The sequence below is a fragment of the Manduca sexta genome, chromosome 5, assembly GCF_014839805.1.
Source record: "Manduca sexta isolate Smith_Timp_Sample1 chromosome 5, JHU_Msex_v1.0, whole genome shotgun sequence".
NCBI lineage: Eukaryota > Metazoa > Arthropoda > Insecta > Lepidoptera > Sphingidae > Manduca > Manduca sexta.
Window position 1 is genome coordinate 6,102,306 of NC_051119.1, and position 26,609 is coordinate 6,128,914.

At 36.1% G+C, this 26,609-nt stretch overlaps 2 protein-coding genes and 1 long non-coding RNA gene across 3 annotated transcripts; 1 reads left to right on the forward strand and 2 right to left on the reverse strand.

Annotated features, from left to right (window-relative positions):
* Positions 1–328: 328 nt before the first annotated feature.
* On the reverse strand, positions 329–26,335 carry LOC115450278 (structural maintenance of chromosomes protein 4). The gene is made up of 24 exons (XM_030178277.2): positions 25,855–26,335; positions 25,227–25,418; positions 17,748–17,924; positions 16,977–17,081; positions 16,082–16,269; positions 15,463–15,603; positions 15,194–15,362; positions 14,736–14,848; positions 14,000–14,212; positions 13,410–13,532; positions 12,970–13,087; positions 12,276–12,478; positions 11,431–11,615; positions 9,590–9,716; positions 9,058–9,199; positions 6,526–6,654; positions 5,725–5,882; positions 5,513–5,651; positions 4,715–4,894; positions 3,902–4,084; positions 3,511–3,640; positions 2,930–3,047; positions 2,119–2,302; positions 329–1,156 (listed from the first exon to the last, which is right to left on the reverse strand). The coding sequence occupies exons 1-24, from the start codon at positions 26,137–26,139 to the stop codon at positions 995–997; spliced, it is 3,864 nt and encodes a 1,287-aa protein (XP_030034137.2). The 5' UTR covers positions 26,140–26,335; the 3' UTR covers positions 329–994.
* Positions 19,025–20,439, reverse strand: LOC115450279 (histidine-rich glycoprotein). Its single transcript, XM_030178278.2, has one exon. It carries the CDS (start codon positions 20,390–20,392, stop codon positions 19,661–19,663), a length of 732 nt encoding a protein of 243 aa, XP_030034138.2. The 5' UTR covers positions 20,393–20,439; the 3' UTR covers positions 19,025–19,660.
* On the forward strand, positions 21,398–22,263 carry LOC115450280. Its single transcript, XR_003939269.2, has 2 exons — positions 21,398–21,485; positions 22,033–22,263. It is a non-coding gene; the product is annotated as an uncharacterized LOC115450280 (long non-coding RNA).
* Positions 26,336–26,609: the final 274 nt, after the last annotated feature.

Below are 26,609 nucleotides of genomic sequence, written 5' to 3' on the forward strand. Positions count from 1 at the left end.
TCTTGTCTCTGAAAGGTTTAAACTAGGAACCGGTGATGTTTTTGACAGCTATTTAAGCAATTCTCAACCACCTCTTAACGCTAAAACAAGTTTATACGTAAGACTGAAAATGTGAGTAAGGGATAAGTATACGTAAAACGACCGAGATTAATAACACCAATAACTAACTCAACATTAGGCTAAAGACAAACCAATCAAAACGAATAACGTGAGCATTGCTATCAAAGTTCATTCCGTCCATTTCGATCATACAATCGAATTGGTCGATCATTCGAGATATCAAGATCAATTAATTTGGGTCATTACTCATTACTAAAAAAAAAACTTGAAACAGTAACATTATTTATTTTAAAGTAATGTACATACTTATTTATTAAAATTAGCAACATGCCGGGAAATCCTTATCGAATTTCACAAAATAAAGCACACAAAATATGTTTTAGATATCTGGGATCAAGTAGCAATTTTACACGCATTAATAAAACAATAATTAAAGATCACTTTCTTCACTGCAACTCTAATAGTTTTTACAACAATAAAGAATCACAATTACCATTATATAAGCAAAAATATACAGGGTAAATTTGACATTGCGTTACTAAATGAAACCACATACTCGTCTTCACCTTTGCTGACTTTGTACCAAAAGTCATCCATTAATTACTAATATTTTCACCAAAAATCCTGGTTTTAGTTTCTGATTTTTTGATCATTTTGTAGTTTAAAGCGAATATGGCGTGCGTGAGTGTATATCTGCCTGAAAGTATGATGTTGCCGCTGCAACGAATTCTCTTAGAGTAGTAGTAGTTTTTATTAATATTTATTTTGTTCGAAACTTAAACTTTTTTATTTTACATCTACAGCTCAAGTAACTTATTGTAAAGTGTTATTTCCAAGTAGATAAGTATGTGGTTTCATTACAAACGCAGTGTCAAAATGACCCTGTATATTCTGGTATCCGTTCGCATCAGGGCATTAAGCCTTAAGTAACCGTCTATCCTTGAGCATCAATGGTTGCCGGCTCCGGAATTTTATTCTCAATCGTGACCGATTTGGTGCAATCCTCTGTCTTGTATATACCCACGAGACGATTCGACATCTCGAACATGTTGTACCGCAGCGATATTATTATGAATTGGGCGTTCTTCGTGCGTTCCTGAAAGTAAAACGTACGAATTTTAAGTATAAACTCAATGTTGCCATTCCACCATTGTATTAGAACTAAAGACATTGTTTACTATAAATAAGTTATATTGCGATTATTTGCAGTATCGCCCGCTATTCTGTAGCAATATATAGCTTATGGTAAAATATATATTTAAAAAGAAAAAACTGTAGGATTTTCTAGTAACTAAATAATATAATAATAATAATAATATCAGCCCTGTATTATATACTTGCCCACTGCTGAGCACGGGCCTCCTCTACTACTGAGAGGGATTAGGCCTTAGTCCACCACGCTGGCCTAGTGCGGATTGGTAGACTTCACACACCTTCGAAATTCCTATAGAGAACTTCTCAGATGTGCAGGTTTCCTCACGATGTTTTCCTTCACCGTTAAAGCGAACGATAAATTCACAAAGAATACACACATGTTTTTTTAGAAAAGTCAGAGGTGTGTGCCCTTGGGAATTGAACCTGCGGACATTCGTCTCAGAAGTCCGTTCCACACCCAACTAGGCTATCGCCGCGATAAACTAAATAATACCTTTATATAATTAGCGAAAAAAATCTTGAAATACGACGTACAGAGACGTAGTAGTGTAGCGCGAACACTTAAGACTACAGTCTTATCTTTGGATAAGTAAACAGACTCATACCTTAATATAATTAGCCACGATGGACACGTTTTTAAAGTCGAGCGCGGCGTCTATTTCGTCCATGACGTACAGAGGCGTCGGCTTGCAGAAGTATAGCGCGAATAGTAACTACAGTCTTCTTATCTCCAGATCAATAAATAGACTCATACCTTTATATATTTAGCCACGATGGACACGTTTTTAAAGTCGAGCGCGGCGTCTATCTCGTCCATGACGTACAGAGGCGTCTGCTTGCAGTAGTATAGCGCGAATAGTAACTACAGGCTTATTATCTCCAGATCAATAAATAGACTCATACCTTAATATAATTAGCCACGATGGACACGTTTTTAAAGTCGAGCGCGGCGTCTATCTCGTCCATGACGTACAGAGGCGTCGGCTTGTAGTAGTGCAGCGCGAACACCAGAGCCAGCGACGACAGCGTCTTCTCTCCCCCGGACAAATTAGATATGTTCTTCCACGATTTATTTGGAGGTCGAACACTGGGAAAATTCAAGATTTATAGTGAAAAAAATTATACAATTTAATCATATATAGCAGCGGTCGGCAACACGCGGCCCGCGAACGTTCTGTTTGTGGCCCTTGGTTGTTTTGTAATAAGTCTTAAACATCAAAATAAATGTATTAAATTAACAGTAAGCGCATCTAAAGCAGGGTTTCTAGGTTTAATGTTATACGTATGGCCCGCCTTTAGTTAATTTTGCCATCTTTTGGCCCTTGCCGACCGCTGACATATAACGACACCACCTAGATCTAAGAATTGTGTTATATATGACACAGATTTGAGTTCGTTATTTATGGATAGCGTATCCAGCTAGGGCGGATCGGGTTATTTTGTATAGAAATGCGTCCATTAAAGACGCATCCCAAAACCCCGCGGTGGCCCTCTTCAGAGCATTAGAGACGGCTGCGGGCTTCCTCTGACGTATAGTATCTAAGACTTTCTCCCCAGCCACCTTTGCGCAGTGCCACCTAGTGGCCTGATCGGACCCAGCCCAATGGTATTAAATTGGCCACAAAATCCTCTCAAACGCATCATTGTGCTGCTAAACTCATACATGCGCAAACGCAAGTCATGTATATGGAGACGAAACAATATGGTTACATACCTAAATATAATTCCTTCACTGAACGGATCCAAAGAATCAACTAGTTCTAACTCCGCGTCACCTCCTAACGTTATCATTTGATACATTTCCTTCAGTTTAGCCGTTATCGTGTTAAAACCTGAAATTAGTATAACCATTTTACTCTGAACCTTAGGACTGTGGCATAATAAAAACGATAGGAACGTCCCTATCGTTTGTGATTGGATAAGAGAAACGAGTGAGTTTTTGCCTCCCAACCAATCAAAATCAAACGAAACGGACGTTCGTTTTGTTATTTATATGTTCTAAGAGGAATGATCTATAAAACGGCATGAATCAAGTTTTTTTATGAATATTCAAGCAAGCCAAAACTAGTTATCAGAATTTTTGTCTGTCACTATGATTGTAAACGAATCACGCTAAAAAAACTGCATGTAATTCAATGTCACCAATGTATTGCTAAAGGTGTAACTTAAAAATTTTGACTCCATTTAATCATGGAAAATCTTTTCAAACCGAAAAAGCTAGTTTTGATTGAGGGTATAAAGTTATATACGCTATTATTATATAGAATGTAGACACAGAGCAGTTAAATCACTAACCGCATAAGAAGTCGGTGGTGCGTTTCTTCCGGAGCTGGTCGTAGAGCGCTCTCATATCATTTCGTTTTGTCGTTATCTCATCCAACTCAGCCGCTCGCTTTAGATACAGCTCCTCTTTCGTTTTGTAATCCTGAAAAAAGTTAATAGAATCAAAAATATTCACACGGAATAATAACAACACTAGACTTCATACTTAATGCAGTTTATTGAAAATATAAGGTCAGTTAAATAAATGCTGATGTAAGACTGCCAAGACAGTGCTATAGTGCACACCTAGGCGCCTAAAATTTTTACCATTTCTTAGACGACATAGTGGGAAAGTTATTTATTATAATTTCAAAGTTAATCGCGGGCAGCCAATACGGTAACAACAAAAGCAGTTAGCCCTCACCTGTATAGCCTGTATGTTAGGCTTCGCATCGCCTAGCCGGGCTTTCTGAGCGGCCAGCTTGTTCCTCAGGTCTTCTACAGACGCCTCCTCGAGTTCCTCCGGCGTGTGCGTGTCCAGAGGCGCCGGTCTTTCGATACCAGGGATACCTTCTAGTCCAGGGTCTTCTAGTTTTAAGGTTTGTAGCTGTGACGAATATATTTCTCGTATATAAGTAAATAAAAATTCCTTACGACGCTTAAAAGGCAATCATATCTATGCGACAATACGCAAATATACTGAAAATTAATTATATAAATATTTAGAATCGGCAAATTTTTCTGTGTCATTTGGATCTTTATAAAGTAAAAAGTTGTTATGATTTTTTATATTTCAAAACTTTAAAGCACTATACTCAAAAATTTACCGATTGTCGCTTAGATATAATTGCAAGTGTCGTTTAGATTTATTTAACTCAATAAATTCAATAATCGGTATTTTACATTAATTATGATTTGAAATATCGTCTTTAAGACATCCCTAAATTTGAATGTCAATTATGATTTCTATCTTGTTGTACATAATATGTTTCGAAATATTGTAGTATCTTGTACTTATAAGACTTACACTATTTTTTATAGACAACTATGGAAAATTTTATTTTCTTTTGTTCCAAATCGTGAAAAAAATATATAAAAAAATATATCGGATAAGAATAAAAAAAACACCTTCGATTTTTTTACATTCAAAAACATAAAAAACATCTACTAAAACACAAAAAAACTTTTTTTTTATCTAAATAACTGTTGAATTAAAAATAATCCATAGTAACAATACCTCTCTCTCCCACTTTGGCGGCTTGCTCTTGCAATCGTCAACGGATTTCTCCATCTTACCGACCGCGTTGTTGGCCTCCAAGCGTTCGCTTTTCACTTTGTTCTCTTTGCTTTGTAATTGCGCTATTTCCTTCTTTAAGTCGGAGAATTCACCCACGCCTTCGCTAATTTGCTCTTCTAACTACAAATTTAAAAAAAAACCTTACATACAACCACTAGACTCTAAGTTCATAGCAGTCATGTACAATCGGTTATAAAAGGAGCAAAACAAATAAACATTATCAGAACGCTTCTACACATTAACTTAACTGAAATATTATTTTTTTTTATCTAAAATTTACTCAAACCTTTGAAGTTTATTTTAGTACGAAAAATAGGCGATTATTGATACACAAAAATTTAAAGACAATTTGAAATTATATATTTATTTAACTTTTTGTGGCTGACCGTACAAAGTCTTTCAAACCAGACCTAACAGTTTGCATTCTACTGTATAACAGCAGAAGTATATTCTACATCATAATGATACGTATTAAGTACTTATAAAATTTGTATAAACCTAAGATTTTGTAATTTTGAAGAACATATAATAATTGTGCATATTTATGCAGCCATCAATATATACAACATTTCTTGCCAGACCAGACCTAGTCTAGCAACATTCTTACTTCCGCCCTAACTGTAACCACAGCTGCCCTACCTTAAGTTTAACTCTAGTACGGCCCTATTCAGCATTCACTTCATTTAACATCAGGTGTGGTGAAGTGACTCTTGATAGAATATAAAAAATAATGCATACCTCTTCCAATTCCTTTTGATGCTGAGAACTTTCCAACGTTAACTGTTTTTTCTGATTACTGTAATTCTCCAAATTCTTCTCGGTTTCCTTCAAATCCGACTCCATTTGGTTTATTTTGTCTTTGGATTTTTTTGCGTTCCTATGAAATATTTTTTATTTAGAGCAAATCTTCTAACATACAAAATCGATAAAAATACACAAAATCGATTTACCTCACACTTGTGTTGATTGCGACTTTCAGTTTGGTGATCTCGGTGGACACTTTGTCGATCTTTTTGGCTATTTCATCGACTTTTTTCTGCAGGTCTTTGACTTTGTCGCCGGCTATGGCCGATATCTGGGCGTCCACTCCGCTCACTTCGTTTTCCACCTACACAATTATGTAATGTAACCTTACTTTTAGTACTAGGAAAGTTTCTTATGTTTAAGTCTAAAGTCAGAGAGAAAACTACGATCATAAACTGCCTTTATAATTAATAGTAATATTTTCGGCATCGATTAATGCCGATTATTAATTTAACTTAATAACTAAATAGACAAAGTTTTATGACTATTAAAATTGACATCAACCACTAATATTGATTTTTCAACGATTCAATTAAAAATGAACTCTTAGGTAAAGAATATGGCACTATTTGGTTTATTAATTAACCAAAAAAGCGGCGATAGCCTAGTTGGGTGTGGAATGGATTGCCGAGACGAGTGTCTATACGTTCAAATCCCAAGGGCACACACCAAAGATTTAACAAAAAAAATGTGTGTATTCTTTGTGAATTATCCCTAACGGTGAAGGAAAACATTGTGAGGAAACCTGCACACCTGAGAAATTTTCTATAGTAATTTTGAGGGTAAAGTTAAATTTAGACTAAGGCCTAATCTCTCTCAGTAGTAGAGGAGGCCCGTGCCCAGCAGTAGGACAGTATATAATACAGGGCTGATATTATTATGGTCAATTCTCTTTATTTATATATTTATATTATTATTATTATTATTATACTAAAATATTTCCATACCTCCCCAGCATCATGCTTCGCCTTGTTCAATTTCTCCTCGGACGCCTTCAGCGTGTCCTCCAACTTAGCCTTGTGTCTCGCGTCGACCTTACTCGACGCCGCTCTGGCCTCTTGCTGCTTTATTTGGCCCTACAAATAATCGCTGTTGCTATCGATTTGTTTTAAAACGTTTTTAAGTTTAATTTAAAAATACAAATATTATTCGAAGTATCAGTATTGTTAGTACTACAACAAGCAGCTCAATGAGGGTTCCGATTGTTGGCACAATGGGTATAAATGTTATATATTTTTTTCCTTCTTTATTGTACATGTTATACTAATATTGTTTCAATAATAAAATTTTTCTTTATTTCAGTCTTGCTGTTAACTTCACGCACGTCTCGGAAAGCGTTGCGCATTAAGCAAGTTTAAACTAGATATTTGCCGCAGCGATATATTGAGCAAGAACTTGCAAATGCGTACTAGCGGCAATACTTCCATAGTTGTATACATATGCGACTCGCCGCAAGTCCGCAAGCTTTAAAATTGCTTACATAAGTCAACTTCTGCAAGTTTACTCGGTAAACTAAACCTAGATATATGCATTGTATGAATCGAATTAAGTCGTGTCAATAGGGTATTTGAATATGTTTGATTTTGTGTATTTTTTTTTATATTAAAAGAAAAGGAAATCTTTCTATGATAAGAGCATTACAGTTCGATAAGAAATGAGGCAGTAATTCATATTTAAAATATTGCTACATGCAGGAGTGGGCGTGGAGTTGGGATATCGCTCCATCTCTTTCTTTCGCACGCATCGTAAACCGCTGACGTCACATGCAAGTATTACGTCCCTTTCTGTTTTTTGACACTCACTCCTACTGCCTAATGTCAATGGCTTATAACTTGTAGACTTATCACCAGATTTCAATGATTTCTTCTGTTTTAGAATTTAATCGACGTACATATTTTACAAAAATTATAAATAATAATAAGTCAAATACCCTATCAGCCTGCTTTACAAGTACTACAAAAGCGCTTCCTTTAGAAACGCGTCGCAGCACAGCGAAATAAATCACTGCGCATACAAAATAAATGATTCGGCGCCTTACGATTCTTAAATCTACGCGAGGCATAATACTGCTAAGAGCAAAAGCGGTATGTCAGGGCAACCTTATTTCGAGATAATCGAAGTTTTGTAAATATAGTTTTGTATGTAAAACTGAGATAGAGAAACTCTTTTAAGGTTTTTTAACAAGTTCTAAACAAGATACCGTTATTTAGGTAAATTCATTGGATGGGTATTTCTTTAAGCTATCTGATGACATAAAAATCAAGATTTTGATTTTTTTTGGGATACCGCTTTTGAGCTTAGCGTGGCAGAATAATAAGTTATATAAATCGGACACTTTTGGACACACAGATTTAATTAAAATATTTTTCGAATTTTATCGCGGTTTTGATATTTTAATTTAATTCGATAAATCCGAAAAATAGTTTCATTTTTATATCTGACATTCGCGTAATCATAAGAAATCAATATGCGCACTGACTTCGTTACGATAAAAAATATAATAATTACTAACAATATAAGTTAATAAAAATATATTTACCCATATCATTACCTATAGATATAGCATGGAAAGTAAACAATGACATTAGTAAATGGAAACAATTTCTTCTTTAAACGATTAATCATTTTACACCTTTACCAACAAATGGACACTAGCTCAAAGCTTAATCAATATTAAATAAAAAATTAAGAAACACTACAAAATATGGTCCTCATTTTTTACGACTATAAAAAAATTCATTCACGAGACGCACCCCACTGTCCTGATCGCTTGCAGTATGCGTAAACAGTATGAATGTACACTGTGATATAGCATAGGGGAAAGTGCAATGGCAGAATCATCACAATTAAAATTGATACTTATTACACAAATTTTTTGGTTCGTAATCCTTTTTTTTTTGGCGCGGTTTTGCATTTTCCTTTTTGCTATCAATCGGAGTGTGCGTGTGCACTCATACTGCGCACGCGCACTGTAAGCGATTAATGAAAGTAGTCAGGCGCGTCTTGAATGAAATGATCTACATATAATAACCGATCTTAACCGCTACGAAATAAAGTTGACTAATTAATCAGAATAATATTTGACATGACTTAAAAAGTGGTAGTTTAACCACGTATGACATGGATGGAAGGAGAGGTTAGAAAATTATAAAATTCGTATGACATTATTTATGGATGGTCTCAAATTTGTATACGTCGAAATAACGATTAACACAAGGTGTAAAACAGCCATATTGTGCCATGAATAAGTCCACGTTCCGGTTTCACATCGTATATATCTGATTTGGAACAGGCCGGCATAATTGTGTCAACTAGCGAGGGAGAATTATCATTCGTCATAGACATTCTTGGAAGCATCTCTACTTACCACCAGGTGCAGTGGAGTCACCTTATACATACAAAAAACCGCGTCCATTTGTTGGTAAGTTAACCTGTTTCTTTACTAAATACCACGGAAACCGAATATTCTAACTGGATACCTTCAAAACGGGCACTTGTTCAGTTAAATTCTTTAACTCGACGTCTAATTTGTTCAGTCTCGTCTTGCCTTCGTGTGTAGTCCTTTGCAGTGACGCTAGAGAATCTTCTAGACTCGACTCTTCACTTCGGATCTCTGTTAGCCTGTGGAAATTATCGATATAAATTATATTTTGCTGGTGGTAGTTCTCTTATATGTGAGAGTCCGGCTGGGTAGGTACCACCGCAATGTCTTTTTCTGCCGCTAAGCATCTGTGTAGTCACTGTTGTATTCCGGTTAGAAGAACATTGTAGCCAGTGTTACTACTGCACATAATAAGACTTAACATGTCTCAGTATGGCGAGCGAAGTGGAATGCCAAACAATACTTTGTAATTCAAGATGTTGGTGTTTCTACTGTTTACGGTCGTATCGCTTACCATCAGGCGAACGGCAAGCTCGTCTCATCATTCATAGGAATAAAAAAAAAATCCTATCGGTTTTGTGTAAACTTTTGAGGTACGGACCCCTATAAATATGTATAAGTGTAGTGACCTGGTGTCGAGCTGTGCGAGCCTGTCCTCGCTGGCGCGCAGCTGCTCGGGCTCGAGGTCGCAGGTGTCGGCGGCGGCGCTCGACATGCGCCCGCGCAGCGTGCTGCGGCCGCCGCCCGACATCGTGCCTGCGCCACCACACACGTTACACCGTGTTGGATAATACTTAATAATATCAGCCCTGTATTATATACTTGCCCACTGCTGAGCACGGGCCTCCTCTACTACTGAGAGGGATTAGGCCTTAGTCCACCACGCGGACCTAGTGCGGGTTGGAAGACTCCACACACGTTCGAAATTCCCATAGAGAACTGCTCAGATGTGTAGGTTTCCTCACGATGTTTTCCTTCACCGTTAAAGCGAACGATAAATTCACAAAGAATACACACATGATTTTTAGAAAAGTCAGAGGTGTGTGCCCTTGGGATTTTAACCAGCGAGCATTCGTCTCGGCAGTCCGTTCCACAACAAATAAATATGTGTTCATTTGGATAAAAGAAACAATCCACCAATAGCTCGTTTACTTTCCGGCTATTAGTTATAAAAATTTACATTATTTTATGTCTATTAAGGTCGCTCTTAAATATCTACCAGCAGTTCCTTGACAATGAGGAGGAAAGTAAATGTGTTTTGCAAGAACTTTGCCAAATATCAAGCAGTAGAAAAATATATTATACTAGCTTTTGCCCGCGGCTCCGCCCGCGTTATAAAGTTTTTCAGGCTAAAGTTTTCCGTTATAAAAGTAGTAGTTTCCCGGGAGCCTCTCAAACTGTCTCCATACCAAATTTCATCTTAATACGTTGAGTAGTTTTTAAGTTTAACACGTTCAGGCAGACAGATGCAGCGGGGGACTTTTGTTTTATAATATATTTTTTAGAACTTTTTAAGAGGAATAATCCCGTCATACATCATTGTTGCATAACTTTAACCGTTTACGCAGCGCACGCAACGGAAGCTCTCAAAACTAATAATTTTTCCCCGTTTTTGCAACATGCTTCCTTACTGCTCCGCTCCTATTGGTCATAGCGTGATGATATATAGCCTATAGCACTCCACGAACAAAGTGCTATCCAACACAAAAATATTTTTTTCAGTTCGATCTGATAGTTCCTGAGATTAGCCATTACTGCTCCGCTCCTATTGGTCATAGCGTGATGATATATAGCCCTATAGCACTCCACGAACAAAGGGCTATCCAACACAAAAAGAATTTTTCAGTTTGGACCGGTAGTTCCTGAGATTAGCCATTACTGCCCCGCTCCTATTGGGTATAGCGTGATGATATATAGCCTATAGCACTCCACGAACAAAGGTCTATCCAACGCAAAAAGAATTTTTCAATTTGGACTGGTAGTTCCTGAGATTAGCGCGTTCAAACAAACAAACAAACAAACTCTTCAGCTTTATATAATAGTATAGATAATATCAAAAATACAGGTTTAAATCTAACATACTTAGGTTAAAATCTTGATATTCTAGATCCACGATTTACTCGATACTTAAATCAAGCAATCTTCAAACAACATTGCAATCCGTACATCAATCTCCTTAAAAAGAATTCTCCGAACATCTTAGATTACTTTGCCATTGCTGTATTAATACTCTTTACTTATTACGAGTAATCTTTTAATAACTTTGCATTCCGTACATAAACACTTAAATGACATTTACGTGTGTCACGGGAATATAACCTTATATACTACATAATAAGGTTATTTTTCCGTGACACGCGTAATGTCATGTAGCTGTCATGTTTGCCGGCAAACATTCCGATGATCACCAAAAAAATCCTCTGTAAATTTTGCCTTTACCAAATAAATAATCTTACTATAGAAAACTCACCAGCAATCTCTATGACGTCACCGTTCAGTGTGACCACGCGGTACCTGGTAGCGCCGTACGCGATCCTGGTCGCCTGCTCCAGGTCGTTAGCGACCAGCGTGTCCCTCAACGCGTAGTAGAACGCGGGCAGCACACGCTCGTCCTTCACTTTGACCAGATCGAAGAGGCGGGGCGCGTTTTCTGGACTAAAAAAAGAATAGTATCACGCTTTTCCTATTTTTTATGGGTAGGCAGATGTGTAAAACATTTCTCCAGCTGTTTTAGATTCCGTGCAATAGGGTACGAGGGTATTGCTGCAAAGAATATGACTAAGGTTTTTTAGATAATTAAATTTTCTATTTAATAGTGTTGGTTGCAAATTAATGAGTACTTAGGAGTTGCACCAAATCAACAATTTAAGTGGCATGTTTAATTTTTTCTACATATTTAATTTTTTTTTAATAGATAGCCTCTTAGAGTGCGGTTAGCGCGCCGTTTTGCTTGGAAAAACGCCTTAAATAAAACCAATAATTTCTGAAAACACTCAGCCTACCCTACTTAGTGTCCAAGATACAAGATCACGCATTTATCCTCGAAGGGGTATGCAGAGGCGCAACCAAGGCACCCACGTTTCGCCAAGTGTGTTCCGTCCCATGATGTGATAGGGGCGAGCCTATCGCCATATCGGGCACAAATTCCAGACTCCGGGCTGATACTGAGCAGAAAAACACAAAATTCACTTAACCCGACCCGGGATTCGAACCCAGCTCCTCAGAGCGCTGTCGTACCGCGCATGCAGTACAACTACGCCACCGAGGCAGTCGTACTTACAATGGGTAGCAAGTATGATTAGTAACAACACTCACAAGCTGCTCCTCCTCTGTATATGCTGCAAGAGATGCTGCTGTTTGTCGAGTGCTATGAAGGTGGCGCGGCCGACGTCATGCCGCTTGAGGAACTCCACGCAGGCCTGCGCAGTGTCCACCGAGTCCACCACGATGTTGTCCAACGCGCCGCAACATGTCGATATGGCGACGTCGTACTTACGGTCGATGCCGCCGAGGTCGCCCTGTTGTCGGAAACGTCATTATTAACAATGTTATCGTCAATGATGTCATACGGTCAGTTTATTTATTGACGGTGAAAGTTTGACATGACGCTGGATCATTATTACAAGGTATGATATATATTTTGCACAAATTGAATAGTATGTATCACATGATTCTACGCCTTTTCCAATAAAAAAAATCCAATAATCTCGAAAGGTAAGTAAGAAAGAACCACGAATTATAGTCTTTTAAAATTTTTATCAGCATGAAAACTTTAAATCTAATTTTTCCAACATATTAGAATTGTAGTTGTAAACTGACTGACTATTGTCAATACCATCAAATTTATCACTATAGTTGACAGGGTCATTATCGAATATCTTAATTATCTTCCATTACGTGACTACCATCGATAGCTGCATTATCATCAACTACATCACTATCATCAAAATCATTACGTACTATCAATCACGTCATTATCATCAGCATCTTATAAATACAATGAACATACCAATCTTCCAAATATGCCAGGTATCTTGCCATTCCTCTTCTCCCTCATTAGAGCGTCCAGCACTCTGCCCCTGGATTTATTTGCACTCATTGCCTGCTTCGACTCTTCTAATTGAGCTCTGTGAAACATTCATGCTATTCACATATTGGGAATGAACTGAAAGGGATCTCAATTCAAAGTGACGTCATCGAGCATGTGCGCTTGGATTATAATCATTAGTCCAGTTGAATGTATGGATTCTTGCAAGTCATATAATACATATCGATTTATGACAAACAAAAACTAGCGAAAGGAATGGGATAAGAACAGTAAGAACTTCACTAGTTAATTTAATATGACCATAATGACAAATTTTTCGTAGGAATATCCACAGTTGGCAAAATCGCTCACGTATATGATTGATAATTATTAATAAAATGCTTCCGAAATATTTAATTCACCTCAAAACCCTGGCCTCGTTGCATATGCTAGACTCTTCCTTCTTCAACGCGTGCAGCTGTGACCGCAGTTCATTCATTAACTTGTCGTTGGACGGCACCGACGCTACTAACTCCTGCTGTAAGCTGAAGTTCATTATCTTTTAGACAGGATTAAATTTATGCATTGGCAGGCCTTTATCCCACTTCTTTTTTGTACACCCTCCCTTCCTCTACTTTTTAAGAGCATTTTTTTTTATATTTTCGATATTTCCTTTGGAGGCACTGCGCGCGCACGCGTGCTGCCACAAGCCCTGTGCATAGATGTATAAGCCTTTTAATATGCATACGATATGCAATCTGTGCCTAAGCACTATAATGGTCCATATTTATATATCTTATGAAAATAGAAACACTAAACAAATGTTGGCTTACAAAATATTTCAACATAGTTGTTATATTTCTGGTATTAATACTACTAAAGTTACAACTTCTTAGCTAGAGTTAAATATTTTTTAAACATTTTGCAGTTTACATTTAGCGTAAGAATTCACATCAGTCCTTCTAATACCAGGTCTTAAACTTAATTTATATCTACTATTAATTTAACTTACATTTTCTTCTCTTCCAAATCACTGACAGCCTTTGCATAAGCCTCCTTTAGTTTCTCCAATTTCTCAGCTTCCTTTTGTTCAGTACTCAAGTAAATCTTCAATTCAGATTCGGCCAATTTGTAATTTTTATTGGTTTCGTCTACAATCTTTTTCAGCTCCATTAGTTTAGATTGTAACTTATCTTTTGTTTCTTGTAACCCTTGAGTTTTTGCTCTGTGGATAATTAATTTACATAATATAATCTTTCATCAAGATTTAACGTCATAACTGTCAGCCACCGTCAATTTTATATATATTTTTTCGATATATATAACGAAGCATCAATTTAGGATTTATTACCTAAAGCATTAAGGGCCAATGAGGAACATAACATGCAAATTCCCTGCACTAAAGCACGTTTATTTTTCGTTAAAATTATTTTAATTATCTCAGAATATTTCAAACGCTAGATTTTCCGTTTCCTAAGCGAATAATGCCACCAATACAATTTTTCGGCATTAAACTATTTTTCGGATTTTATCGTAGTTTTTTATATTATAATTCTCTCAACATTTCGAAGACTTTGCACTCTTCATGGTCACGGGGGGAAAATCCGAAAAGTATTATATATTATATTTATTACGATGTCTAATTACATTCCCATAAACAAAAGAAATAATTAATCAAAATAAATTAGCTTATATTTAAATAAACTTATAGAAATTATTATAATTTATAGTTATTATTGAATGTTTACCTGACACCCGCCACAACACTCTGCAGTTCTTCCTCAGCATTCTTCTTACTCTCTTCGTGCTTTACCAATAACTTCTCACAGTCTTCTATCTCGCGCTTGTTTTTGTCTGGTACCTAACATATTGTGTAAGAAAGATGAATTATATCATGTCATTTAAAGGCCCTGTCTGTGTTTTATTCGGTAGAAATGTCAGATATAATTAAATATTTTTAACGGTCGGTAAGTATGTATGTATCCACGATGTTCTTAAAAACTAATTCGATTTTGATGGGGTTTTAGTTAAATGTTCATTTTTCTAGCAAAGGTTTTTTGCATATAGGTTGCAAATATAACTCATAATTAAAGTTATACCACATGAATGTCAAAAATCAGAATTAATTCAAATATTTAATATATTCACCTCAGCTCCCTATTTACCCTATTTTACATCACTTTTATTTATAATTCTCGTGACTTACCAATTCCAGTTCAATGAGTTTCCCTTTCTCCTGTTCAATCAGTTGTTCCAGATTTTTCTTCTTTTTGTTGGACTGCGTCGTGTCCGCTTGGATTGTGACCAATTTTTTCTTACAACTCTGCAATTTCTCTGCCACTTCTTCTTTCTGTTTTTGCAGTTTGTCATATTTCCTAAAAAAAGTTTCAGTTTTTTTATGGTCTATATAAAATTAAATAACTACATATTAGTGAGACATATAGATTTTTCTTTTTTTATATTGCAAATACTCACTGTGTACCATTATTGAGTACTGTAGTTTTTTCATGTAAATCTTCTTTAATTTTATTCAATACTTCATCTATTTTTGCGAGTGTTTCTTTCAATTCGTTCATTTCTTTCTCCTTGGCTTCTATTATTTTGTTAGTTTCATGACTAAAAATAATATTACGTACAATAAAAATCTTTACAAAAACTTAACGATTTTTTTTACAAAAATACAAATCTATGTATTTCACGTCTGAGTATTTTTATTAATAAAAAGTATTTTTTTCATGATGCTACAGGTTTTCCGAATTTGTTCACCACCTAACACTTTATGGGTGACCCCCCCCCCCGCACCCAATGAGAAACAAAATCAATGTTAACCTAAGTTAACTCGTCAATATAAAAGTACGTTGAAAATCATTAACTCTTGGTCTCTCGTGGCTCGCCGGCGAGCCAAGACAGCTACATGACATTTGCGTGTGTCACGGGATTATAACCTTATATACTACATAATAAGGTTATTTTTCCGTCACACGCGTAGCTGTTTGACAAGTCATGACGGGTTAATAAAAAAAAATCATGGAATGAAAAATAAGCTCATAGTATAAAAACTCAGGTCACGTTTAAGCCAGTATATGATACATACATGTACTTCTGTAGCAACATATTCCTAGTTCTGAGAGTTGCGTTGGTGAGATTCATCTGCTCCACCGCCTCTCTCATTGGCTGCTCCAATCTCTGTTTCTCTTGTTCCACCAGACGGACCCTGTTTAGCTTCTCTTTGCGCATCTCCGTGTATTCTTCCACTTTTATTGATAACTTTTCTATGGGTACCTGTTTGTAAGAAGTTTCATTGCAATGTAATGTGTTCATATTTGTTTATTTATTTTTTTTATTTTATTGCTTTTGAATGACGAGACGAGCTTGCCGTTCGCCTGATGGTAAGTGATACGACCGCCCGTAAACAATAGAAACGCCATTAAACACCTCTAATTATAAAGTATTGTTTGGCATTCCACTGCGCTCGCCATCCTGAGACATGAGATGTTAAGTCTTATTATGTCCAGTAGTTACACTGGCTACAATGTCCTTCAAATCGGAACACAACAGTAACTACACACTGCTGCTTGGCGTCAGAAATAGACATTGCGGTGGTACCTACCCAGGCGGACTGACTCACATATGAGAGACCTACCAGAATTAAGTCATGTAATATATATATATTACAATATTGCCTTTAACTTAGATATTTTTATGACGAAAATTTATGTATAGAAAATATAATGTATGAGATCACAAATATTTCCAATGTTGTTATTAATATTTCGACACAGATGAAAATAAAAATATATTATTCACAAAGGCGGAATATGTATACCATTTATTTAAATAAAATTTAAAATAATTCTTACTCAAATGCAGAATATATGTACCACATTTAATAAAAGAAAAATTAAATTGCCCACATTCAGTGACATGTTCTAGAACATTCTTATACATGTACAAAAATATTATCTAAAGTCGAAATTTTATTCACAAACCTTGTACCGAGACGTGCCGATGATGTCCTCTAAATACTCCAACATGCCAGATTCATGCTCTGTTTGCGCCTTCGGTTTCATCATAGCAATTTGTTCGACTTCTCCCTAATAAATACCAACTTTTTAAAACATTCGAAATATTTAAAAAGTCAAACATTGCCAGTCTCACTTAAATACTTGTTTTAGTGTTAGGATGTGGTTAAGAATTGCTTAAATAGCTGTCAAAAACATCACCGATTTCCTAGTTTAAATTCCTTATTAAAAGGCAATATTTCGTACATGTTAATTTTAACTTATTTTCTGGCTTTATCCGAAATACTTTTAATACGTTTTATTACGGTACGACTGTTTTCGGTTTTTAGCGAAATCAGTGCAATGTTGACCACCATACTTATTATAATCTAAGTTACTCAAGAAATAAATTATATGATACTTGTATGGGTTAGCTTGTATGGGCTAAATTTTTTTTTGTATACTTATACTAAAGTTTAAAACGACTAAATCATTGATATACAAATATATTTAACTAGCTTTTGCTTGCGGTTTCTGCCGCGTGTTTTTTTTTTCCAGTATAAATATTTTCCCGGAATCAAACTTCCGGAGTTATGTAGCTTCCTATTCGTGAAAAGAAAATCAAATCGCTTTAGTGGTTCCTGAGATTAGAGCATTCAAACAAACAAACTCTATAGCTTTATTTATTAGTTTAGATTTATTACTGACGTTTCAACTTTGAGATACACGAACGAAATGCATAGTGCGAACTATATTTACCTGCAGAATAAGGAACCTATTATGATCCAAATCAATACCGTGGGATCGCAGCATTTTGGCCACTTCTTTGAACTGCACCTTTTTGTTATTCAATGTGTAATATGATGAATTATCCTTGAATGCCGTACGCGATACCACTATCTCAGTGTTCGGCACCACAGTAAATTCTTCTCCTTCCTGAAACAAATATTTATTATTAAACGGGGTGAAGAAGTAATTGGAGGCAAACTGGTGACATGTAGGGGGTAATGTATGGAATGTAATTATTACGGAAAAAAATGCTAGTTACGCTAGATAAATGTACGATAACTAGTAATTTGAATTAGTCAACGACTCCAAAATTTGTTTTTACTGGTTTTTGAACGCGGTATAATTCGTTGTTAAAAAGTTTTTATTTTTTCACATTTCACATTATAATATATCTCAATAATTTTCAATTAGTAAGTTAAATAAAACAAGAGGTTGATATAAAGATTTCTTTACCGATTATAATATGTATTAAGCGGCTTGTAAAATTCTTATTACTTATCCATAATCTATGGCTTGCCATTACATAATAAAATATGGTCCACTGAATTAAAGTTAGTTGTATAACAAACTAGCTAACCTGACAGACGTTGTCCTGTCTTAACTATGAATATTGAATTATAAACCGATCCATTTGTGTCCAAGGATATTTGCAGCGCGCATTCTGTCATTCGCTGACAGTTACTTCAAACAACTAACAATTATGTAAAATTAATATCGTCGTTAATTTTCTTAAATTTTCTAATGTTCCGCTCAACATACTTAATAATTAACACAACAAAAAAGAATTAGCGAAATTATTCCATCCGTTCACGCGTGATGCGATGACCAAGAGAAATGATTCACTTTCTTACATTTAGATAATATTTTTAATAGTATTAAGACAAGTCATAACAATACGTTTTTAAATCGTTTTGAACTAAGTGAATAATTTGCCATAGTACATTTCTTACAGAAAAAAAATATGTCTTTCCGTTATGCATATCCATTTACTATGCTTTTAATTTAATAATGCAAAGTAAGTATATATCATATTATACTATTTCCTAATTGAATTTAATCGATGAATTTAATTGATTAGTTACACCTATTATTCATGCTGGTTATAATAATGTATGCTGGGGTTGGCTTTAAGGCCATTCAAAAATGTTTTTTTTGGATTTTAGACATACAATATATTTTTCGCTATCGTAAAATCTCGTGAAAAGATTTTATCATCACCTTATGTTTAAAAAAATTAAACAAAAACATTTTTTAATAAATCATATATTAGTTTTCTGTTTTATTTGCTTTTAATCCTAAAATTTCTTACAGTGATCAGACATAATTAATTTCTGTTCTTAAAATTGAACCGAATAACTTTTATAAAAATACAAAACTTAACTGTATTACTTAGTTATAACAATTAAACAAAAACATAGAACTCAACACTTAGATGCAATAAAATAACAGTTAACAACAATACCGAAGGCACCAGATGTGTTATTAATATTCCAAAAGTTCTTTTCTGGAATAAAGACTTCGGGATTGACGGATTATCTATATTTTTCAATGTAGCTATGCCCCCGAAGTCTTATCCTCTAAGGAAAATAATTTTCGCCATTCATTTATCTCGGGTTCATGATATGTCTCTCATCCCCTATTCAAACTTTTATGGGATTCCAGAAACATCATTTAAGAATGTTTACACGCCTTGGGATGTGCCTCCGTGTATCCTTCAATTCCCAAAATTGTTCATCCCCTTTTAGGGGTCGAATTTCGAAAATTAATATACACACGCCATGGGATGTAGCTTCCAAACTTCATGTTTCTATCATTAGCCGTTTAGGTTTATTGTTTGTCAGTCATTCAGTCAGTCAGGAACAGTAAATAATCTAGCACCCAGTTTAGTGACCCTTCTTGTGTCCCCAGCTCTTGTGGTCCTCATGACCTCCCTTCTTGCCATGATCATGATGATGATGCCAATGATCATGGTGACCGCCTTCGCCATGATGTCCCTTGTGGTCATGGTGGTGTCCTCCATGCTCATGATGTCCCTTCTTGCCGTGGTGGTGTTCGTGGTGTCCGCCGTGCTTGTGTCCATGGTGGTGGTGACCGCCCTTCTTGTATCCACCCTCGTCATGATGACCACCATGATGTTCATGGAAGCCTTTCTCGCCATGATGGTCGTGGAAATGCTTGTCTTTCTTGAATTCGTCGTGTTTCTCGACGCCGTGGTGTCCCTTCGTGTCGTGGCCTTTGTGCCAGTGACCGTGCTCATCATGACCGTGACCGTGATCGCCCTTCTCACCATGGTGATGATGGTGATGGTAGCCTTCATCGTGGTGATGGTGCTTCTTGTGGCCGCCGTGCTCACCGTGGTGTCCCTTGTGCCCACCATGATGGTGATGTCCATGCTTTCCGTGGTGGTGTTCATGGTGGCCCTTATGTCCCTTATGGCCATGGTCGCCGTGATCATGGTGGTGGTGCCCGTGGTGCTCGTGGCCACCGCCCTTATCCCATTTATGGCCAGAGGCAGCCGCTTCCAAATCAGCTGAGCGTTTTTCGCGGATCTCTCTCGCGGACACCATAGCCGCGAAGGCCACAAGGCCAAAAGCCAACAGAAGGCTTGTTCTCATGGTTGATTGTGCTAGTCGGTGCAGTGAATGTCATTTCCTCGGCGCCGATGATTTTATATACCAATTGTGGCGACGCTTGGGCAACAAACTGTCGACATTGTCAAGGTCGCGTCAACAACCGATGTAGATTTCTACTTCCTTCCACCGGTGTTTCGAAGTACACGATGTTTCAAAGCAATGTTTGGTAATGTTTCAGTGAACCATATGGAAAATATGTTGTTTATATAATTATTTAATGATTTTTAACAATTAATAATAATAAAAAAATATCGATTACTTTTAGCAATTGTCTAAAATCTCGTGTATTTACACCTAGCAGTAAATTAGTTTGTGATTGTTTGCATATATTTATTTTATTCGAAGTGTAAGTTTTTCATTCCAAAATTTTTATGAGAAAGTTCTCGGGATTGTAATTTGTACTTAATATAGCGATATGTAGTGGGATAGTGATCTTGCGTCACATGATGGAAGAAATTGGCGGAACGTAAGTACATTATTTACTACTATGTCTACCCTCTGATCTGAGCGTGATCTTATGATATATATTTTTTTATTTTAGAAGTATCGTGTCCCTTTATCCCACTACAATTAGGGACTAACTCAACTCACTTACTGACGCATATTTTAACAATTATACTTACGCATATTTTAGCACTAGTTTTTTCGACCTTTATGCCAAAAGTAAAACTCACTTTGAGAGATTAAATTTCAAGGAAATAGCATTTTATCCGCCTGAATAGCGACCACCGTACACAAAGTGTTAAAACCGGCCATAGTGGCTCACATAAGTGTGTCACGTACGCGAATCTGGCTGTGTATATACCGTTCCAACAGGCCGGCATAATTGTGTCGACTGCTGACGGATAATCTCTCGTCAGTCGGCATTCTATTGGTCCCCATTTCACTTACCATCATGTGCAGCGAGGTCACTCTACCGTGCACATCTAAAGAAATTAAAACCCACACAAGTATTGCTCGCTACATTGTCCCATCTCTAAAAACCGCGTTAAATACTCGCACGCGTATAAAAGCATTACCAACCTAAACATTTTTATCACAAATATACTTGTTTTAATCATGAAAATAATACTGTGTAAGTAAATATTATCAATAAATACAATAGTTAAAATCCCATACTTAATAGACTGAAGTGATTTCCTGGGATTATACGAATTTTCGGTCCCAGAATAACTTTCGATGTAGGATATACACGAAATATATACATTATACACCCATTCACGCCTTCTCTCCCCGAAAGGGTAGGCAGAGGCGCAACTGGTACACCGACTTTCCACCATGTGTAGGTTATTCCGTCCATATGATAGGGGCGAGTCAACATCGGACACAAATTAGTCTGATATCGAGAATGAAAGAACCAGTGGCGTAGGATGATATTTCAAAAGGTAACCCGAGGCAAAAATATTGCCTCACTAAACACATCGCCGCCAATTTGACAGAAAACAAAAGCCAAGACAAACGTAAATAAACCAAAAAGGGAAGCCGGTAGGAATCGAGTTGTATAAATTCTTCGCCACTGGAACAGAGAGTGCTCTGCGACTCGCCTAATCCCTTTTAAAGTTGGCTAATGTGGCCGAAAATTGGCTTGGAGGGATTTAATTTAACTTTATTTATTGTTTCAGTTCTACTGTTGGCAATGGCTATGGTAAATGCCTTACAAAACTCAAATATTATTTGCAATTGCCCACCAGAATCTCCAGATATTTGTGGCAATAACGGCGTAACATATCGCGGCTGGTGTAACTTCAACTGTGGAAAAAATTATTACCCAAATCTGGCAGTGCAGCACATGGGATCCTGCTGATTGACATTTTTATCAATGCAAATTGATAATAAACATTTATGTGAAATTCTTTGTTTGTTTATTTGAAAATTTTAAATTTTTATCTTTATTCTATGTAGAAACTGCTCGATTATTTGTGAATATTAAATTACATTGTGTGAAACAATTTTTCTAATACATAGCTTTAACTATTTTATATAGTGTTTTTGTAAATTCTTGAAAATTTCTTGAAGATATGGGTATCCAATACGATACATTCTTTGGTTATAATTTCATGAATCCTCACCTATATATAGTATCTCAATGGCGAAGCGTCCAAAAAGCCCGATTCCTACCGGCTTCCCTTTTAGGTTTATTTATGTTTGTCTTAGTTATTATTTTCTGTTAAATTGGCCCCCATGTGTTAACTTAGGCAATTTTTCTTTGTCTCAGGGTTACCTTATGAAAAACTTCACCCTTCGCCATTGTATTATCTACTAGGAAATTGTACTGGTTACAGTATTATTTTAATACTTAGTTGTGTATATCATGATAAATAAAGTTTTCGTGTTCTAAATATCAACCTTATATATTATTAAAGTAAATTACCACAATTAAATAAACGAAATAAAGTAATTATAAAGATTTGCTTTTACTCGCGGCTTCGCCCGCGTGTAGGAGTTTTCCGGGATAACTTTTTTGCGACTTACTTGATATGTATCCTTTTATTATTACCAAATTACACAAAATCATTATAAATTATAGCCCCTGTGTTATTCTGATGTATAACCAATATTATTGTAAAGTTTCATCCAAATCTGTACAATAGTTTTTTCGTGAAAGAGGAACAAACATACATCCATCCTCACAAACTTTCGTATTTATAATATTAGGATACCTTTTGTAATTGATTTTAATCATACGAAGTATAAGACTTGCACCCAAATAAATTGTGTTTTTGTTTAAATATATCATATGAGTGGTATTTTGTTCAATTATGTAAATCTATATTAATATCACTGCGGACATGAGAACAAAATAAAAAGAAGATTTTACTTAATTTCCAAAATTCACTGTATCAGTGTATTGATAAGATTTGTAAAACTTCCATTGACCATAACATTATGTTTTAGAGTAATTTAATTGATTTTCGAGTACAGCACGCCCCATTTAATAAAAAATGTTTATTTGGATCAATGTTAGAAATAAAGAAATCAAATTTGTCGCACAGTATTATCAAACTATTTTAACAAACCACTCAAAGAATGGGCGCATAGTTAATCCTATTTTTAATGCTTAATAATTCGAAATGCACTCATTAATTATTGATAATAATTGACTTGTGCCTGTCCCAGCTTACTATAGTCACTTTGGCATAGTTTAATATTATATAGTACTAGCTTTTGCCCGCGGCTCTGCCCGCGTTATAAAGTTTTTCAGGCTAAAGTTTTCCGTTATAAAAGTAGTTGTTTCCCGGGAGCCTATGTTCTTCCCAGGATCTCAAACTGTCTCCATACCAAATTTCATCTTAATAGGTTGGGTAGTTTTTTAGTGTAACACTTTCAGGCAGACAGATGCAGCGGGGGACTTTTGTTTTATAATATATTTTTTAGAAATTTTTAAGAGGTACAATCCCATCATACATCATTGTTGCATAACTTTAACCGTTTACGCAGCGCACGCAACGGAAGTTCTCAAAACGAATATATTTTCCCCGTTTTTGCAACATATTTCATTACTGCTCCGCTCCTATTGGTCATAGCGTGATGATATATAGCCTATAGCACTCCACGAACAAAGGGCTATCCAACGCAAAAAGATTTTTTTAGTTTGGACCGGTAGTTCCTGAGATTAGCCATTACTGCTCCGCTCCTATTGGGTATAGCGTGATGATATATAGCCTATAGCACTCCACGAATAAAGGGCTATCCAACGCAAAAATATTTTTTCAATTTGCACCGGTAGTTCCTGAGATAAGCTTTTACTGCTCCGCTCCTATTGGGTATAGCGTGATATATAGCCTATAACGCTCCACGAACAAAGGGCTATCCAACGCAAAAAGATTTTTTCAGTTTGGACCCGTAGTTCCTGAGATTAGCCATTACTGCTCCGCTCCTATTGGGTATAGCGTGATGATATATAGCCTATAGCACTCCACGAACAAAGGGCTATCCAACGCAAAAAGAATTTTTCGGTTTGGACCGGTAGTTCCTGAGATTGGCCATTACTGCTCCGCTCCTATTGGGTATAGCGTGATGATATATAGCCTATAGCACTCCACGAACAAAGGGCTATCCAACGCAAAAAGAATTTTTCAGTTTGGACCGGTAGTTCCTGAGATTACCGCGTTCAAACAAACAAACAAACTCTTCAGCTTTATATAATAGTATAGATTTCCTAAATGCACACATCATGCCTTTATCTCGGAGGAGTAGACAAAGATGCAACCAGGACATCCATGTTTCTCTTTTGCGTTCCCATCGCATGAAGTGATAAAAGACCTGCCTGTTGCCATATGTAGCAAAAAATATGTTTGCACATTTATAATGTTTTACCTCTACTACATTCTCCATTTCTTATAAATAAATTAATAATAATAAATACTCTTCATTGTAACCATTGTTAAATAGAGAGACACAAACAAGATTAAAACATTTTCTTAAATGTATGGTGTACAATGGGCGGCCTTATCGCTACAAGCGATCTCTTCCAGGCAACCTTTGTATGGAAAGAAACAAAAATCACAATTAATTATAAACAATTGGTGTATTCATACACACTTATGTTATTAAAATTAACAGTATCCTACATTATTCTATTCATCTTTACCGTGCCCATAACCATTGTGTTATTCGCAGAATTGTCAAAACAATATGGTCAATTACAACAAATTTTAATTGCTTTAGAATATTAGTGGGGCTTACGCACAAAACTTAACAGCATTCAGTAGAATTAAGTTTGGCATATTAATTTTATGGCCAGCCAAATGTCGAATACGCAATATGAAGCCAGTTCCGCTAGACAACTAATTCTCCTTATAAAAAACACACTTACCCCATCGATGATTTGGCAGAAATGTACAGCGACGGTAGCGCTTGTGATATTTGGATGTTTGCTTGAAGAATGCAGCAACACGGAGATCTTCTTAGAACGGATCTTTGTTGCTCTGTATCCAAATACGAACAACATTGAGTCTATTACGTTGCTCTTTCCGCTGCCATTTGGACCTATAATTGCAGTGAAGCTCTGAAAACAAATGCATTAAGTTTTTATTTATATTAGGAATGTATAAAGCCTAGTTTAGACTGCCAAGTACTTGCAGCAATATATTGCACAACTTTCAGACGCATTTACATAAAACTCGCTGCAAGACTTGGAACTTATTTGTAGAGATTGGCTTGCCATGATTGTTTACATGGTAAAAATTATTTGCAAAAGTCATTTTCAGCAAGTTTTCTTGGTAATATAAACCTTTTTCTAATAATAAGTAGGTAAGGTTTAGTTTGTATAAAATACAGCCCGCCTAGTTTGTTTCTTTCATATCGCAACATATTATCAAAGTAATTAACACTATAATAGTTTCAGTGCTGGACATAAAAAATCTTACGGATGATCCCGTGCATCTATCTTAGTGTGTCAAGATATCCCAATATTCAATTATATAGAAATAATATGAACTTACCTTATGAAAAGGTCCTAGAGTCTGAATACCAGCGTAGCTTTTAAAATTTTCGTTCACAATATGAGTGATAATTAGGCGCGGTCCTGTACAGTCGAAAGTTAGCGCGGGTTTCGGCGCCGGAGGGATGTAAATGTCGCCTATACGCACTCCACCTTCTTCGTCATCAGATATATGGCCTATTTCATCGTTTAATGGATTATTGTCGCTGCCATGGGCTTCTCCGTTCGGTGGTTCATCTACCTCCATTGGTTCCGCATCGCGCCGTCTTTTTCGTGAGGTTTCCATGGCGCAGTTTTTCACGAAGGAGGATTTTATAGATTCTATTTGTAACTTGAAGATATATTTAATACAATAAAAGTAAAACTTTTAAAACAACGACGGTTTAATATTTATGTGTCAAATAAGCTATGTTTACATTTTGAAACGCGGTTATTTTAATGTGACAGTTAGTGTTACGTTATGGTTTATTGATTTAACTAACTCTTGGTCTCTCGTGGCTCGCCGGCGAGCCAAGACAGCTACATGACATTTGCGTGTGTCACGGGATTATAACCTTATATACTACATAATAAGGTTATTTTTCCGTCACACGCGTAGCTGTTTGACAAGTCATGACGGGCTAAAAAAAAATCGATTATATTGATGAATCGGAATATCGTTATTGTTTACATATTTGTATTCTTCAAAACAAAATAGAAAACAAAAACGGTGAGCTAATAGAAAATAGAACAGTTACGATATATAAAAGTGATGGT